Genomic DNA, 18,680 nt, shown 5'->3' with positions numbered 1-18,680 from the left:
GTGGGTGTACCTGCACCACTCGGGACTGCAGCGCTGTGGGTGTACCTGCACCACTCGGGACTGCAGCGGTTCAAGAAGGTAGCTCACTAACGCCTCCTCAAGGGCCATTAGGGATGGGCAACAAATGCTGGCCTTGCCAGTGATGCCCACATCCCATGAAAGCATTTTAAAAAAAGCTCCGATCAACTGCAGGTAAACTCAGGTTAACAATTTCTTAAGAGTGTAACAGAGCTGCCCGGCTTATCTTTCCAACTTACACCCTCTCTTAATCTGAGCTCATCCAAAATTCTGTTGACCTAACTTGCAACCGAGGCCCATTCACCCATCGCCCATGTGCTCGGTGACTGACATTAGTCCCCAGTCTATAGCAATGTCGCAATATTAAAACTCTCATCCTTATTTTTCAATCCTTTCATGGTCTCAGCCCCCTCCCTATCTCTATAAATCACCCCAGCCCAGCAACAGTCAGGGATTTTAGACGCTAGTTGTGGCTCAGAGGGTAGAATGATCTTCTCTCTAAGTCAGGGAGGTTGTGGGTTTGGGTCCCACTCCAGAGACTTTAACCGCAAAATCTAGGCTGATACAGCCAGCGCAGTACTGAGAGAGTGCTGCAGTGTTGGAGGTGCTGTCTTTTGGATGTGATGTTAAACCGAGGCCCGAGTGGACATTAAAAAAAAAATCCCGCGGCACTATTTTGAAGTAGAGCAGGGGAGTTCTCCCCGGTGCCCTGGTCAATATTTATCCCTCAGTCAACATCACCAAAAACTGCTGATCTGGTCATTATCACAGTACTGTTTGTGGGATCTTGCTGGGTAGAAATCAGCTGCTGCATTTCCTGGAGTCGTAACAACACTTCAAAAGTGCTTAACCAGCTGCAGAGCGATCTGGGACATCCTGAAGGTGCTACAGAAATGCAAACCTTTCATTTTCAATGAACTGTTAGATTAAAGTGCAGGAGAGTTTACAGACAGTAAATCGTTACTTAGGGGCAAAACTTGCTGCAAAATAAAACCGAGAAGTCAAAGGAGGAAACCGTGGTTTTGCTTAGGTATAAACGAGCTTGTGCTGCAGTGAATAGGTTGGACTTGGACTGTTCAAAACCGATACAAAGCCCTGAAGGTTGGAAACCCAGGGAATAAACGTACCCAGATTCCCCTCGAATTCACCACATCCTCTCCACGCCCCTGCTCGGGGCCAAGCCACACTCGGCCTCTCCCCTGCCGGGTTCAATGGGCGGGCGGTCTCACCTCAGGTGCCTGCAATGTGCCAAGCTGCAGCAAGGGGTCAGTCTTCTCAACCTCTGGTCTCTTCTGTTGGACAGTCCACTCTCTGAGGAGTGAGGGTCAGGGGGATGAGGTTACGCGCACACACTAGGGTGGAATTTAGAAGGTTAAGGGGTGATTTGATTGTGATGTTGTCAAGTTTGGCGGAAAACGATTTTAGCTGCTTGGGGAGTCCCGTGGAGTAAAAGTTAGGGCCAAATCCTTGAGTGAAATTAGGAAACACCCTCACACACAAATGGTGGTAGAAATCGGGAACTCTTTCCTCAAATGGCAATTAATGCTACATCAATTATCAGATTTAAATCAGAGATTGATAGGTTTCTGTTAACCAAAGGTGTTCATGGATATGGGGCAGAGGTGGGTTATGGAGTTAAGGTGCTGATCACGCGTTGGATTGGGTGGAACAGGCTCAAGGGGCTGAACGGCCTCGTTTCCAGGTTCCCCACAAAAGGGGCAGACCCATGTTCGAATAGCAGCATCCCTATTGGCCTGGGCGGAGGCCTATCTATCTGGAAATTTCTTGGGAGGCCTATTGTTCCTTTGTGAGAGTGGTGAACCTCCAGGGGTTTAGCAATTCAAAGGCAGCAGCAGCCTCAGTCAGCTCCTGAACAGCAGTCAGATTGTGCCCTTTCGGCAGTAGGTGTCAGCTGAGGCTCCGCGGGTAACACGCTTGCCAGAGTCGGAAAGTTGTGGGTTCAAAGCTGCACGGGTTTGAACACACAATCCAGGCCGACACTCCCAGAGCAGTACAGAGAGAGTGCTGCACTCTCACAGGCACCATCTCTCAAACGGGGAGTTAAACCGAGGCCCCGTCAGCCCTTCCCAGGCGAACGGGAAAGAGCCCACGGCACGGTTTTGAGGAGGAGCGGGACTAGTGCCCTGGCCGAGAGTCATCCTGCAAACGTCATCGCATTAGTCACTGGCACGTGGCCGATTGCGGGAGCTCACTGTGCGCAAATTGGCTGCTGGGTTTTTAACAATATAACAGTGAATGTACTTTGGAAATGTTCTGGGGTGCTCCGAGACGGGGAAGGCGCTATATATTATAAAGATAGATGTCTAATAGAGTTAACGTTTTCAGATTGGTGAACCTTTCTCAGAACTCTGCGTTAGGGTTAGAGTTCTGATAAAAGCTCTTAAACCTGAGAAGTTAACTCGGTTTCTCTCCCCACAGAAGCTGCCAGACCTGCTGACTATTTCCGGCACTTTCTCTCCCTACCTTCCCTGTTACAGTTGTTGTCTTCATTGACTCATATGTGACCCGTTTTTAAAAAAACCCACTGGGCGGGGAGGACCGAACATTCAAAGCCAGAGAATCCCAGAGGCAGTGTCAATCTTTAATGTAACCAATAAAATAACAAACAAAAATATCTTCATTAGGGCTGGCAAAATAATTTCCTTTAAAAAGCTTATTGTGGATTGGCAAGGGGTGCTCGAACCATTTGGCGCTCAAGTTTCTTCAACGCTCCAATAGTTTCGAAAAGAATTCTTCAAAAGAAAGTTTGTAGAGTTCAGGCAGCCACCTGCCTGGCTGCCCCAGCTCTTGTCCATCAGCCGCTTCTTTAGTGTCCCTGCGGCGCCGCCAACCCAACATTCTTCACCTCTACTTTGTGAAGTCCCCGTAATTTGGTCAATAGCTCGCTGATAAATTCCTGAAACGGGACAGAGAAAAATTACAGTTTTAAACGGAACCAGAGCAGGGTTAAAGGCAACTGCAGTACCAGCGAGAAACATCAGGAAAACGACTCACGCACACTGCGCGCGGTCAATTATTTTGAACACGACGACTTGCATTTATATAGCACCTCAGGGCATCCCAAAGCAGTCGGCAGCCAATGAAGTCCTTTTTTGAGCTGTAGTCACTGTTGTAATGCAGGGAAACTGGGAGCCAATTTGTGCACAGCAAACTCCCACAAACAGCAATGCGTCAATAACCAGATCATCGATTTTTGTGATGTGACACGGGGGAGACACTCCCCTGCTCATCTTTGAAATAGTGCTGTGGGATCCTTTACAGGGTGGCTACATCGGGCCTCGGTTTTATGTCTCATCCGAAAGACAGCACTTCCGACAGTGCAGCACTCCCTCAGTACTGACCCTCCGACAGTGCAGCACTCCCTCAGTACTGACCCTCTGACAGTGCAGCACTCCCTCAGTACTGACCCTCTGACAGTGCAGCACCCCCTCAGTACTGACCCTCCGACAGTGCAGCGCTCCCTCAGTACTGACCCACCGACAGTGCAGCACCCCCTCAGTACTGACCCTCCGACAGTGCAGCGCCCCCTCAGTACTGACCCTCCGACAGTGCAGCGCTCCCTCAGTACTGACCCACCGACAGTGCAGCGCTCCCTCAGTACTGACCCACCGACAGTGCAGCACTCCCTCAGTACTGACCCTCCGACAGTGCAGCACTCCCTCAGTACTGACCCTCTGACAATGCAGCATTCCCTCAGTACTGACCCTCCGACAGTGCAGCACTCCCTCAGTACTGACCCTCTGACAGTGCAGCACCCCCTCAGTACTGACCCTCCGACAGTGCAGCGCTCCCTCAGTACTGACCCACCGACAGTGCAGCGCTCCCTCAGTACTAACCCTCCGACAGTGCAGCACCCCCTCAGTACTGACCCTCCGACAGTGCAGCACTCCCTCAGTACTGACCCTCCGACAGTGCAGCACTCCCTCAGCACTGACCCTCCGACAGTGCAGCGCCCCCTCAGTACTGACCCTCTGACAGTGCAGCACTCCCTCAGTACTGACCCTCTGACAGTGCAGCACTCCCTCAGTACTGACCCTCTGACAGTGCAGCACTCCCTCAGTACTGACCCTCTGACAGTGCAGCACTCCCTCAGTATTGACCCTCTGACAGTGCAGCACTCCCTCAGTATTGACCCTCTGACAGTGCAGCACTCCCTTAGTACTGACCCTGTGATAGTGCAGCACTCCCTCAGTACTGACCCTCTGACAGTGCAGCACTCCCTTAGCACTGCCCCTCTGACAGTGCAGCACTCCCTCAGCACTGCCCCTCTGACAGTGCAGCACTCCCTCAGCACTGCCCCTCTGACAGTGCAGCACTCCCTCAGTACTGCCCCTCTGACAGTGCAGCACTCCCTCAGTACTGACCCTCTGACAGTGCAGCACTCCCTCAGTACTGACCCTCTGACAGTGCAGCACTCCCTCAGTACTGACCCTCTGACAGTGCAGCACTCCCTCAGTACTGACCCTCTGACAGTGCAGCACTCCCTCAGTACTGACCCTCCGACAGTGCAGCACTCTCTCAGTACTGCCCCTCTGACAGTGCAGCACTCCCTCAGTACTGACCCTCCGACAGTGCAGCACTCCCTTAGTACTGACCCTGTGATAGTGCAGCACTCCCTCAGTACTGACCCTCTGACAGTGCAGCACTCCCTTAGCACTGCCCCTCTGACAGTGCAGCACTCCCTCAGCACTGCCCCTCTGACAGTGCAGCACTCCCTCAGTACTGCCCCTCTGACAGTGCAGCACTGCCTCAGTACTGACCCTCTGACAGTGCAGCACTCCCTCAGTACTGACCCTCTGACAGTGCAGCACTCCCTCAGTACTGACCCTCCGACAGTGCAGCACTCTCTCAGTACTGCCCCTCTGACAGTGCAGCACTCCCTCAGTACTGACCCTCCGACAGTGCAGCACTCCCTTAGTACTGACCCTGTGATAGTGCAGCACTCCCTCAGTACTGACCCTCTGACAGTGCAGCACTCCCTTAGCACTGCCCCTCTGACAGTGCAGCACTCCCTCAGCACTGCCCCTCTGACAGTGCAGCACTCCCTCAGTACTGCCCCTCTGACAGTGCAGCACTGCCTCAGTACTGACCCTCTGACAGTGCAGCACTCCCTCAGTACTGACCCTCTGACAGTGCAGCACTCCCTCACTACTGACCCTCTGACAGTGCAGCACTCCCTCAGTACTGACCCTCTGACAGTGCAGCACTCCCTCAGTACTGACCCTCTGACAGTGCAGCACTCCCTCAGTACTGACCCTCTGACAGTGCAGCACTCCCTCAGTACTGACCCTCTGACAGTGCAGCACTCCCTCAGTACTGACCCTCTGACAGTGCAGCACTCCCTCAGTACTGACCCTCTGACAGTGCAGCACTCCCTCAGTACTGACCCTCTGACAGTGCAGCACTCCCTCAGTATTGACCCTCTGACAGTGCAGCACTCCCTTAGTACTGACCCTGTGATAGTGCAGCACTCCCTCAGTACTGACCCTCTGACAGTGCAGCACTCCCTTAGCACTGCCCCTCTGACAGTGCAGCACTCCCTCAGCACTGCCCCTCTGACAGTGCAGCACTCCCTCAGCACTGCCCCTCTGACAGTGCAGCACTCCCTCAGCACTGCCCCTCTGACAGTGCAGCACTCCCTCAGCACTGCCCCTCTGACAGTGCAGCACTCCCTCAGTACTGACCCTCTGACAGTGCAGCACTCCCTCAGTACTGACCCTCTGACAGTGCAGCACTCCCTCAGTACTGACCCTCTGACAGTGCAGCACTCCCTCAGTACTGACCCTCTGACAGTGCAGCACTCCCTCAGTACTGACCCTCCGACAGTGCAGCACTCTCTCAGTACTGCCCCTCTGACAGTGCAGCACTCCCTCAGTACTGACCCTCCGACAGTGCAGCACTCCCTTAGTACTGACCCTGTGATAGTGCAGCACTCCCTCAGTACTGACCCTCTGACAGTGCAGCACTCCCTTAGCACTGCCCCTCTGACAGTGCAGCACTCCCTCAGCACTGCCCCTCTGACAGTGCAGCACTCCCTCAGTACTGCCCCTCTGACAGTGCAGCACTGCCTCAGTACTGCCCCTCTGACAGTGCAGCACTCCCTCAGTACTGACCCTCTGACAGTGCAGCACTCCCTCAGTACTGACCCTCTGACAGTGCAGCACTCCCTCAGTACTGACCCTCTGACAGTGCAGCACTCCCTCAGTACTGACCCTCTGACAGTGCAGCACTCCCTCAGTACTGACCCTCTGACAGTGCAGCACTCCCTCAGTACTGACCCTCTGACAGTGCAGCACTCCCTCACTACTGACCCTCTGACAGTGCAGCACTCCCTCAGTACTGACCCTCTGACAGTGCAGCACTCCCTCAGTACTGACCCTCTGACAGTGCAGCACTCCCTCAGTACTGACCCTCTGACAGTGCAGCACTCCCTCACTACTGACCCTCTGACAGTGCAGCACTCCCTCAGTACTGACCCTCTGACAGTGCAGCACTCCCTCAGTACTGACCCTCTGACAGTGCAGCACTCCCTCAGTACTGACCCTCTGACAGTGCAGCACTCCCTCAGTACTGACCCTCTGACAGTGCAGCACTCCCTCAGTACTGACCCTCTGACAGTGCAGCACTCCCTCAGTACTGACCCTCTGACAGTGCAGCACTCCCTCAGTACTGCACTGGAACGTCGGACTGGGTTATGAGCTCAAGCCTCTGAAGTGCAACATTAGCTCTGTAGGTAAGACAGTACCAACTTGCTGCTTTATGAGGCAGGGCAAGTCCCCATGTGCTACATTTAATGCGCTGATTCATGTTTTTGGGTTAAAATGGCACAGGCAGGCAGGAAGTTACATTAACTGGTATTAGAAATAGTGAGGAACAGGCATTAAACTCCTCGGAGTCTAAAGCAAGCCTGTGGGGGGAACTCGGGGACAGAGGAAGTGTCGCTCAGTCCCAACTTGTCAGTAGCTGTTAGTTAACATGTACATTGGTCATCACAAAGATGCCAGGAGTCATTACGAAAGATGCTGTAGCAGGTGGGATAAAGACTCGTTGCATCTTCCTGGATTTTATGAAGTGTGCTTTCCGAAATAAAGCGACATGAGATCCTTTACTTGGGGGGGAGGGCAGGCCAAGCAACACACATTTCACTAACACACTGCGAAATTCGGCTTGTTTATCTAACACTGGTCTGTTGTTTACAGACCTTAAAGGATTCACGTGCTAGTCCACATTCAGTTTTCATCTGTTATTCAGCTGGGGCCAGTTTCCTTCTGAATGTTTATCCTTCCCATCTCTCCCCAGCGCAAAACACTTTTGTCTTTGATACAGAAGGTCATGGGTTCACGTCCCACTCCAGAGGCTATTGCACAGAAGCTAGTGAAAGACTGAGGGAGTGCTGCACAGTCAGCAGTTCTACCTTTCAGTTTAGACATTAAACCGAAGCCTTGTCTGACCTCTCAGGTGAACATAAAGGATCCAATGGCACTATTCAAAGGAAAATCTTTGCTCTTCTGGCCGATATTTGTTCTTCAACCAACATCGCTAAACAGATTAACTGCTGGTTATCACATTGCTGTTTGTGGGAGCTTGCTGTGCACAAATTGGCTATTTGTCTACGGTATAACAGTGACTACACTTCAAAAAGCAGCTCATCATCTGTAAAGCGCTTTGGAATGCCTCGAGGCCGTGAAAGGCGCTATTGAAATGCACGATCTCTTTGTTTCCTGAAGGTGCTGACTCTCAACCAGAGAGTGGTCTGTTTTCAGGCCCAGCTAGCTTTTAAGTTGAAGATTCCTTGACCATTCCCAATCCATCCTCCCTGTAACATCCCCACTGACCTTTCACCAGGAATCACACTTATGCAACTGGGCCACAGGAGCCCTTACCGAACTCAGTTAACAGAGCACAGCAGAGATGAAACCTGGGCCTCTCTAATCGGTACATGTGAATATGAGGTCATCTGGGGCGACAGTGTTTTTAACCTCATGAAGGTGAGGAAACCAGTTAGAACCATAGAACCATAGAACACTACAGCACAGAAAACAGGCCATTCGGCCCTTCTAGTCTATGCCGAAATATTATTCCGCTAATCCCATTGACCTGCACCCAGTCCGTAACCCTCCAGACCTCTCCCATCCATGTATCTATCCAATTTATTCTTAAAACTTAAGAGTGAGCCCGTATTTACCACGTCAGATGGTAGCTCGTTCCACACTCTCACCACTCTCTGAGTGAAGAAGTTCCCCCTAATGTTCCCCCTAAACCTTTCCCCTTTCACCCTAAAGCCATGTCCTCTCGTGTTTATCTCTCCTAATCTAAGTTCTAAAAGCCTAGAAATCTTGCGTCATCCAAAATCAGCACAAAGCATTCCAAGATTAGACATGAGGAGGCTGCACTCCTCCAATTCTGGCCTCTTGTGCATCCTGAGTTTCCATCGATCCATAGCTGGTGGCCGTACCTTCAGCTACCAGGGCCCCGTAGCTCTGGAATTCCCTCCCTAACCCTCTCCGCCTCTCCTCCTTTGTCAGTTTTAGGGCCCCTCGCAATGGCAGGTTCTTCCAGCCCCACTGAAGGCAGTGGAGTTTTGGACAGCTCACTGTGTTCTCCTGCCTCACCCCTTTAAGACGCTCTCTAACTCCTCCCTCCTTAAACCTGATGGGGGCCCAGACTGCAAGGGGTGAGCTGAGAACGTTCTACTCCTCTTTTTAACTCGTGATCCTTGCTTTCCAAAAAAAGGGGGAAGATTTCTTCAGGGTCTGACCAGCCGTACTCAGCTATGTGGCTGGAGGCAAAAGCTCGGGAATGATTTCCTGGAAAAGATATCGCCACCGGAGGTCATCGAAATGCCACTCCAACAACCTCATCAAACAACTTATTAAAACGGGATTATAGCGCACAGTTCAGATTAAAAAGCGGGTCAGAGAGAGATGTCAAGTGCAAACAAATCTCACAAGGGCTTTCCCAGACATCAGTAGCAGAATGAGTCTTCAATCTGAGTTGGGATGTTGCTTGGGCAGAAAAACAGTTCTCAACTTAGTGCCTGTGTCCTTCTCATATTCAACTAACATGGTGTGCACAGTTTCTTGATGCAAATCCACTTATTAAAAGGATTTACAGTTACATTTTTCCTAACAGTCCATGGTCTGTGCAATAAGATTAAGTCTGCACCCAAGAGAGCCTGAATAAGCAGTCACACAATCAATTGCCAGCTATCCAATCGAGCACATTTTAACGCAAGGACATCACTGAACGCATTTTCCAACAGGCCACTTCAGTGCAATCATAAAGCTTAGGAGATCAGTGAAAACTTCCAAAATCTGCAATCCTCCTCCTGTCCCCTCCTTTGTTTCCTCTGCCAGGTTTAAACAATGTAAATCATGTGCCAAGGATCCATGAAATCGATCTGGTTCCAACAATCCTATACGTGGCAGAACCAAAAGAGGAAAAACTTGTAGCTCTGGGGAAAGGAGTAACTGGCGAATGGGACCGATTGGATAGCTCTACAGAGAGATAGCACAGACAGGATGGGCCGATTGACCTCCTTCTGTACTCTATGATTCCAGGATGCTAAAACCGTGAGCGTTAGAGATTATTGGCACTGCCAATAGTTCGATCAATAGTAGATCAATCTATGCATGGGAGCCTAGGAGGCTGTCGAACTCCAGATGGATGTGAATGTTATGGAGAGACACTCGCACGAACCAGAATGGATGTCGAAAGTTAACATCAATATTTGCAAAGGTCATCATTCATTACTGACTGGCAGAGCCAGGTTTCAACTCTGCAATATCCAGATTTAACCAGGAGACTCAAACTCCAGTTTGTGAGGAATTACGTGTTTTCAGGGAAAACCAGCGACTGGACAATGGCCGCTGAGGTAGCGAGGGTGGTGCTTGTGATCCAGGGTCAGTGTTGGCCGGGAACAGAGGCAGCCTTGGCAGTGACGCCCTCAACTCGCAAAGGACTGGTCAAAATCTCACTGTCCAGCGCGCATTAAGCTGGTCACACGGGTAACTGAAGGTTAACCTCCGGGGGCATCACTGGGAGCAAAAACACCCCAAGGACAAAAGCACGGGGGCATTAAACAAAATGGCATCCTTTCAATTTTCTTGAAACAGTTCTGCTTGTTAGTTCTAAGAATATTGGATCAGGGGAAAGAAAACCTGAGTCACTTGGTGAATCAGGGTTGGAAAGCCGCAGTGTGGGGAAGGGCTGTGAAACGATGGTCGCCAACTCTGGCCAGACATATTCCTGGAGGTTTCATCATGTTGTCAACTGGCCCAGCACCCCACCCCACACAGCTGCCCCCGCCCCCCAACCCCCAACCCCCTCAATGATCGCCCGGCCTGCCCACCTTCTCAGGTGTCTGCCTTTCCACACCAGTGAGGAAGCAAATAAGCTTTTGGCAGCCTAATTGGACGATTCTGGACTGTCCGTTAGACAGAATTTATTTCCACGCGCCCGATATTTCTACAAGTTTCAAAAACATCCGAAGAAAATATCTCAAGAGCGCAAATTTGTTTATTGCCTCTAGAATTCTTTTCCGGGCTGTTTCATTAAAGATGAATCTTCAATTCCTGAGAATTCCAGACCCACCCTGGACCCCAGTGCGAAACCTTTAATTATAAAGGGGGGAGAAATTTGGAGTGGGGTGGGGGTGGGGGTGGGTGGGAATCCAGAATCTGATATTTTCAAGGCCGGAGCCACTGCAGGATTGAGGATTTGCCACTTTCGCCCCCCCCACACCCCACCCCCAAAGAGTTCAGTAACTAAATGTTATTTAACTTCATACTCAAAAAGGAAATAATGTTTAAACCCTGGTGAAATGTCTCTTGCCAAAGGCAACACAGCGTTTTAGGCTTGTGTAGTGAGAAAGGACATGTTTCTGTAGGTCGCATTCAGATGGGAAATGGCAGGATAGAGGTATGACTCGTGGTTGAAAATTTACAAGAATTTAGAAGGCTGTTTACGCTGTTTCTCCTCGAGAGCAACAGTGGAGAGGTGCGCTGAGTGACCTCTCCGTCAGTGGAACTGGGGATTGAAATAGGCAACATAACCGTCTATTGAGTCAAGCTTGATAACCCTCCAGTGAAATGCCTCGGATGTTAAGGGCGTGTCCAAATTGTTGTTGTGCTTCAGTGCTCCTCTGAGGGCACCCACCCCTCTTCTTCCGCCTCCCTCACCCTCCAAACTACAGTCCCGCTCCGGTTACAAAGCAACTTAATTTGGGTGTCCAGAAACAAGGCAGGTGTACCAAACCTGAAGGTGCGTTCTCTGTGATAATGGTAGCAGTGACTGGGTGATACCCGCACAGAGTTTACAGCACAGAAACAGGCCATTCAGCCCACCTGCTCTGTGCTGGCCTTTATGCTCCACACGAGCCTCCTCCCCCCCCACCATCACTACATTTCACCCCATCACCATATCTTTCTTATCTGTTCTCCCTCAGCTGTTCATCCAGCTTCCCTTTAGAGGCATCCATGTTTCAAGCACTCCATGAGGTAGCAAGCTCCATATTCTCTCCACTTTTAGCACTTGCAGGGAAGTTTGTAAGAAACCAATTTATAAAGGGGCTGTTGTAAAGGGGTGGATCTTCAGTTTGAGATTTCATGGTCACACTCCAGATAATTCAGGGTAAAGAACCAACAAGTGCATCAAGGGTTCTGGTTGGCCAATATTTGGGGCACTTTAATGGTTTCAGCTCCTTCTATGTTGGGGAGGGAAGGAAACGCTCCGGTCTCCGTCCAGGAATTACATCCTCAGACTGCCTCACCCCAGCCATGGGAGGCAGTAGAGACTATCCCAGGGCAACAGGAGACTCTATCAGCCAGCAAAGTGAAACATGAAAGCTTCAGCATCACTATCAGAATCCGACTGACGGCAGCTGCCGAAAGGGGACAGGAAGCAGGGTCGGATCGGATCTCTGCCGAGGAAAATTCAGGAATAAAGGCCTCCAGAAATACATTTTTTTTAAAAATAAGAGTTTTTGACGTTTTTAAAATTCTGGTGTGCTGCGGATAACTTCTTGGGTTCAGTGGTTCCCATAAGCGGATCCTGCATCCCTTATGACCATAAGACCATAAGACATAGGAGCAGAAATTAGGCCATTCGGCCCATCGAGTCTGCTCCGCCATTCAATCATGGCTGATAAGTTTCTCAACCCCATTCTCCCGCCTTCTCCCCGTAACCTTTGATCCCCTTACCAATCAAGAACCTATCTATCTCGGTCTTAAGTATACTCAATGACCTGGCCTCCACAGCCTTCTGTGGCAATGAATTCCATAGATTCACCACTCTCTGGCTAAAGAAGTTTCTCCTCATCTCTGTTCTAAAAGGTCTTCCCTTTACTCTGAGGCTGTGCCCTCGGGTCCTAGTCTCTCCTACTAATGGAAACATCTTCCCTAAGTCCACTCTATCCAGGCCTTTCAGTATTCTGTAAGTTTCAATCAGATTCCCCCCTCATCCTTCTAAACTCCATCGAGTATAGACTCAGAGTCCTCAAACGTTCCTCATATGTTAAGCCTTTCATTATACACTGGAGTAGACCCGCACTGCCCTTTATGTATTTAGACAGTAGTGGAGCCCAGGGGCATAGCCCTTATGCCCTGAAACAATTACACATAAAGCCCTCAAGCAGTTCAGAGAAGGTTCACAAGGTTGATTGTTGTGGTTTCAGGGCTGTCTTATGAGGAAAGGTTGAGCAGGTTGGGCCTAAACTTTAGTTTAGAAGAATGCAAGGTGACCTTAGTGAAACATATAAGATTCTGAGGCAACTTGACAAGGTAGGAGCTGAGAGGATGTTTCCCCTCATGGTGGGGAACTAGGGGGTCACTGTTTCAAAATATGGGGCCTACTTAAAATTGAGATGAGGAGGAATTTCTTCTCTCAGAGGGTCGTTAAAGTCTGTGGAGTCCTCTTCCCCCAGAGAGCAGTGGAGGCTCAGTCATTGAATATATTCAAGGCCAAGGTAGATTTTTGATGTACAAGGGAGTCAAGGGTTATGGGGGACAGGCAGGAAAGTGGAGTTGAGACCACAATCAGATCAGCCATGATCTTATGGAATGGCAGAGCAGGCTCGAGGGGCTGAATGGCCTCCTCCTGCTCCTATTTTCTGTGATCCTATGATCTCGAGAGTCTCTCAAATCTTTGAGGCCATAACAAAAAAAATGCATTTGGCAAAACATTAAAACAAATCATTAAACAAGTGGCCACACACACAGAGCAGCAAATTATCCTCACACTCGCGTCATCCCACCAGGGCAGTTTGTTTCTCAGTCAGAACGACAAAACAACGAAAACACAGCCCTTCTCCGCATTGTCTTGTTTAACTTAAAACAAAATCATTCCTAACCACCCTCCTGCATTTACCCTCCTGAATCTGCTGAGGGTTTGTCCTTCCTGCTTTCTGAATGAGCGCCTGCATCCCAGTATTCACAACACGAGGGGAAAGCTTAAAGCCAACAATGTCCAGGACCAGGGACCTCTGGGTGGGTCCGAGGTATATTCGCCGATTGGTGAGACAAGTTAACAATGTTCGGCAGGAGTGGGCAAACATCAAAGCCCAGCGCGTTGGGAACTCGATCATCTATCAAATCATCGGAGTAACTCTTTTTAAAAAAAATAATAAACTTGCAGTTTCGGTATAATCTTTCCCCAAGTTCCTTCTGTGAAAAAAATCCAAAAATGTGACTTTATGTATCTCAAAACCAGACAGGAGTCCACCCCAGATACGAACCTGGATTTACAATCTTCAGTTCTCCAGGGTCGTTCCTAAATAAAATTTTTGAAAGCTACGGTGTTGAGTGTAAAGGTTTTAAAAAAAAAAATCCAAAGTTGCATTTGTATAGCACCTATAACGTAGTAAAACGCCCCAAGGGGCCTCACGGGAGGGTTTTCAAATCACACTTAACATCTCTTCACTTGCCTCGGTGTCAAGTCAGGTGACCAAAACTTCAGTCAATGGGCAAGTTTTGGGCAGCATCTTAAAAGGAGGAGAGAGAGGCAGAGAGGTTTGCGGGGGGTGGGGGGAATTCCAGAGTTTAGGGTCTGAGAACAGCTCCCGTGGAGTGATGGGAATGGGCGACATGCAAGAGGCCAGAACTGGAGGAGCACAAAGATCTCCGAGGGTCGTTGTAGGGCTGGAGGCCCCATTACAATAATATAATCAATCACATTATTATTCAGTTAATCCTTACGGAGAACAGTTTTGAACCTTCAAGACTCATTCCTGGGATGAGGGGCTTATCCTGTGAGGAAAGGTTGAGCAGGTTGGGCCTGTACCCATTGGGGTTTAGAAAGAATGAGAGGCGATCTTATCAAAACACATAAGGTCCTGAGGGGACTCGACAGGGTGGATACTGGGAGGATGTTTCTTCTTGTGGCAGAGACTGGAACTAGGGGGCACAGTTTAAGAATAAGAGGTCTACCAATTAAGATGGAGATAAGGAGAATTTTTTTCTCAGAGGGTCGTTAGTCTGTGGAATTCCCTTCCCCAGGAGGCAGTAGAGGCTGGGTCGTGGAATTTATTTAAGGCTGAGTTGGACAGATGTTTGATAGACAAAGGGAGAGTCAAGGGTTATGGGGTAGACAGGGAAGTGGGAGCTGAGACCACAATCAGGCCAGCCATGGTCTCATTGAATAGCAGAGCAGGCTCAAAGGGCTGGACTCCTGCTTCTAAAACCTCAGTTCCTATGAAACCTTTACAAGGGACACTCATTGCCAAACAAGTCTCATCTCTTATCCTTCGAGCACTTTCAGGCTGTCTGGTACCGGCTTCTCAACACAGCTCTGGCCAGGTACACAGGCTAATTCCTCTTTTTGAGTGGAACTTTGAACATGTAAATTTAACCAAAGAGAAACTAACTGTGAACTGACTGCAGAATGCACAGCAAGACTCAACGCCAATGAGGAAACCTTGACCATCGCGAGAGCCTGTAAACCTGTTCATTCTGGGTGTGTGGGAGGAACTGAGCGAGTCTGTGACCTTACTTTGCTGCCTGGGAAATAAACCTGCTCTAAAGGTGCAGGCCTCAGATCCATTCCTCCTCAACACACAACGATTTTGAATTAACAGAGAATCGGGAAGGAGCGGTGAGATTGTAAAGAATACTTACATCTGTGTTCCTGCTGCAAGTTGTGAACATAATCTGTGAAGCAAAAAAATTAAATTTTAGACGGGTCAGTTCATGAACAGAAGCGATCTTTCCCACTGCCCCGAGGGTGACAGATTTTACACACCGCACCTGTAATTTACTCGTGCGCTCTTCTTCAGTCTGAAGTTCCAAAAGCTCATCGATATTCACCTCTTCTGGCATCTGCTCCACCTGAACAGAGCAAAGGGAGAGCGATTAGGCCCAACCCTCATTAAAATTCCTTCCTTCCAATTCTACCATCTTATAACGTTTCTACCAACAATCACCTCATTGTCTTCCTCCCCTGGCTTTGCTGGGCAGGTAACAAGGTGAGTTCAGGCAGCATGAAGTCACCGATTCACTCTGAGAAGAGTAGCGAGTCACCCCACCGTCCCACCTACGAGAGGTCGGAACCAATCGGTGAACAAAGACACAATTCGGGCACCACAGCCTCGGTGTGAAGACCGCACTCGATACCAGGCTCTGAACGTCTACATTTGTTTAGCTGGCTTCACCAGAAAACCAGAGCTGGAACCTCGAGCTGACTCCAGGGGCTGGATTATAATCCCCGCCAGACCCCCAATCAACCCGCTGCACGTGTTTTCGGTGGGAGGGGGGGGGGGTAGGGCACATAAAATAAGTCGAGTAGGTAGCCCACCACCTTTCTGTCCACCCCCGACCCGTCCCCCCACCATAATATGCCGGTGAGTAAGGCATCCACTAGGTTGCACGTTAACTGCCCAATTAAGGGGTGGTTAAGGGCCTCAATCTACCCCCACTGTCATATTATGCTGGGCGGTGGAAAGCAGGTGAAAGGACAGGGAGACAGGAAAGAGGGGAGGTTACCTCCTTCGGGCTGTGCAACTGGGGCACCCTCCAGAAGATGTTAACCTGCCTTTGTGCCTCCCCACCTGTCCTCCAAAAAAACCCACCAACTTCTCTCCGGGGGAGGTGAGCAATACCCCACCCCCAGCCCCGTCGTTGAACTCTCGCGCCAAGTCCCATTGACTCGTCACCTTCCTGCGCTCGCCTGTCTGCACCGGGTCCGCATCCTCCACGTTCAAACCCCTCCGTGGGCCCCGCTGCCTCTTTAATCTCCTCATCCCTGCAGCCTTCGGGGACCTCCGCGTCCTCCAAATCCGGCCTCCCGCTCATCCCCGATTCCCATCGCTCCACCACTGGCGGCCGGGCCTTCGGCTGCCTGGGGGTCCGAAGCGCTGGAATGTTCTCCCTAAACCTCTCCGCCTCCCTTTCCTCCTTATAAAAAAATAAAAACAGCTTAAAACCTATTTGTGGAATTTTACAGCCCCATCGTGTCGGGGGCAGAGCCGCTAAATGTGGCGAGTTGTTCAGAAGTCCATCGACTTTGGACGATCCTGGTGGTCATAAAATTCCACCCCTATTTTTTTGACAAAGGCCCTGTCTTAATTTCTCCTCCTTTAGTTTGGTCTGATTAACACTCCTGTGGATACTTAAAGATGATGGAATAAGTACCTGATTTGGATACTAGAATCCCAATCGTCCCAATCTACTCTTTGCCAACCTTAGGATTTGACAAACGTGTGGATGATATTGCGCTCAAACAGTTAAGTCTTCCCCTTGAACACACAATGATGCAGGGCAACAGATGGGAGAATTGGCTTTGTGATATGAGAAAACTTCAAACTGTTTATAGACTGTTTTTACACAAAATTCTGATTATTCTATAATCAATGCAAGATGTGAGAGCAAACCGTGAAGACTCAAAAGGGAAATGCCTCCCCCCTGAATGAAAACAGAACAACAACTTGCATTAATATAGCACCTGGAATGTGGTAAAATGTCCCAGGGGGCTTCACAGGTGGGTATTTAAAAATCAAAGTTGACACTGAGCTACATAAGGCAATGCTAGGACAGGTGAGCAAATGCTCGGTCGGAGGGAGAGGTTTTAAGGAGCATCTTAAAAGGAGGAGAGAGAGAGAGAGAGGCGGAGGGGTTTAGGAAGTGAATTCCAGAGCTCGGGGCCCAGGCAGCTGAAGGTGCGGCCGCCCAATGGTGGAGCGACGGGAATAGAGTCAAAAATTGAAAATCAAACATTGTACACTGCAGAAATGAGCCACCCCAATCTGGGAGCCTTAGCCCCTTTCTTATAAAAGGCACAGGAGCCAGGCCAGCCTGAAATTTATCTAATCGAGAGAACTGTGACCAGCAGCCAACTGGTTCAATCCAAATTACAGAACCAATTAAGGAAATGTGAGCTTAGCAAAAACTATAAGGCATTTATGGACAATCTCAGTAGCCCCGCGTGCCCCTGCATACTGGCTGCAGAATTTTAAACAGCTCCATCCAAAATTCCACTCAGGATTCTTATCACCCCCATGGGTCTGTTGGGATTTATGCTCTCCAGTCGACAAATAAACCAAGAGAGTCCAGCACCAGTTTTTCAGCCAACACCCGCCGGAGTGGCAGTAAGAGAATGCATGCTGTATTTATAGCACAGAAGCAGGCCATTCGGCCATCTGGTCCATGCTGGTGTTTATGCTCCACACTCTCCTCATCTCACCCCATCACCATCTCCTTCTATTCCTTTCCCCCTCATGTGTTTATCCAGCTTCCCCCTTAAATGCATTTATACTATTTGCCTCAGTCAACCCTCCTCGTAGTGCTTTTCACATTCCCATCACGCTCTGGGTGAAGAATTACCTCCTGAATTCTCTATCGGATTTATTGCTGACGGATTTATCTTATATTTGTGGCCCCCTCCCACCCCTTAGTTCTGATGTCCCACAAAAGTGAAAACGTTTTCTCTATGTCTACCCTATCGAACCCTTTCATAATCTTCAACTCGTCTCTCTGCGAGTGAAGAGTAAAAGGTCTGCTCACCCTTCACTGAGCTCGGGCGTCTCCCTGGTTGAACAACCTAACCGACCCTTGGGAACAATGACTGAGGCACTGAACATTGCTGCGTTAGAGAGATGGGATGAAAATTGCAGACCAAATAAAACATCCATCTGTGCTCCATGCTGTCGCATCCACACATGTTTGAGTCTGAATGTAATATAAGTTTAAACTGATGTGAATTTATTTGGCCAGAGGCAGGGAGAGACTGGAACTGGAAGCAATGAGCAGGAATTAGCATAGAAACATAGAAAATAGAAGGAGTAGGTCATTCGGCCCTTTGAGCCATTCAATGGTTGATCCTCTATCTCAACGCCGTACTCCCGCTCTCTCCCCATACCCCTTGACACCTTTAGAGTCTAGAAATCTATCCATTTCCTTCTTAAATATATTCAGTGACAGCCTCTGTGGTAGAGAATTCCACAGGTTCACCACCCTCTGAGTGAAGAAGTTTCTCCTCATCTCAGTCCTAAAAGCCTACCCCGTATCCTGAGACTGTGACCCCTTGATCTAGACCCCCCCAGCCCAGAGGAAACATCATCCCTGCACCCAGTCTGTCCATCCCTGTCAGAGTTTCATACATTTCAATCAGAATCCCTCTCCTTCTTCTAAGCTCCAGTGAATACAGACCTGGTC

The 18,680-nt window shown here is 49.6% G+C and overlaps 1 protein-coding gene across 1 annotated transcript in view; it reads right to left on the bottom strand.

Moving 5' to 3' along the window:
• Positions 1 to 2,606: 2,606 nt before the first annotated feature.
• Positions 2,607 to 18,680, bottom strand: part of LOC144671330 (protein phosphatase 1 regulatory subunit 14A-like) — a 42,199-nt gene continuing 26,125 nt past the window's right edge. The window contains exons 3-5 of the mRNA XM_078533158.1: positions 15,279 to 15,359; positions 15,150 to 15,182; positions 2,607 to 2,935 (exon numbers count right to left, since the gene is read on the bottom strand). Coding sequence (XP_078389284.1) covers positions 2,846 to 2,935; positions 15,150 to 15,182; positions 15,279 to 15,359 — 204 coding nt within the window. The 3' untranslated portion in view covers positions 2,607 to 2,845. The remainder of the gene's footprint in view (positions 2,936 to 15,149; positions 15,183 to 15,278; positions 15,360 to 18,680) is intronic.

This window comes from Cetorhinus maximus, chromosome 32 (assembly GCF_964194155.1).
Source record: "Cetorhinus maximus chromosome 32, sCetMax3.hap1.1, whole genome shotgun sequence".
In the NCBI taxonomy this organism is placed as follows: domain Eukaryota; kingdom Metazoa; phylum Chordata; class Chondrichthyes; order Lamniformes; family Cetorhinidae; genus Cetorhinus; species Cetorhinus maximus.
The sequence above is the reverse complement of the archived record's forward strand: the minus strand, read 5'-3'. Positions and strand labels throughout refer to the sequence as shown.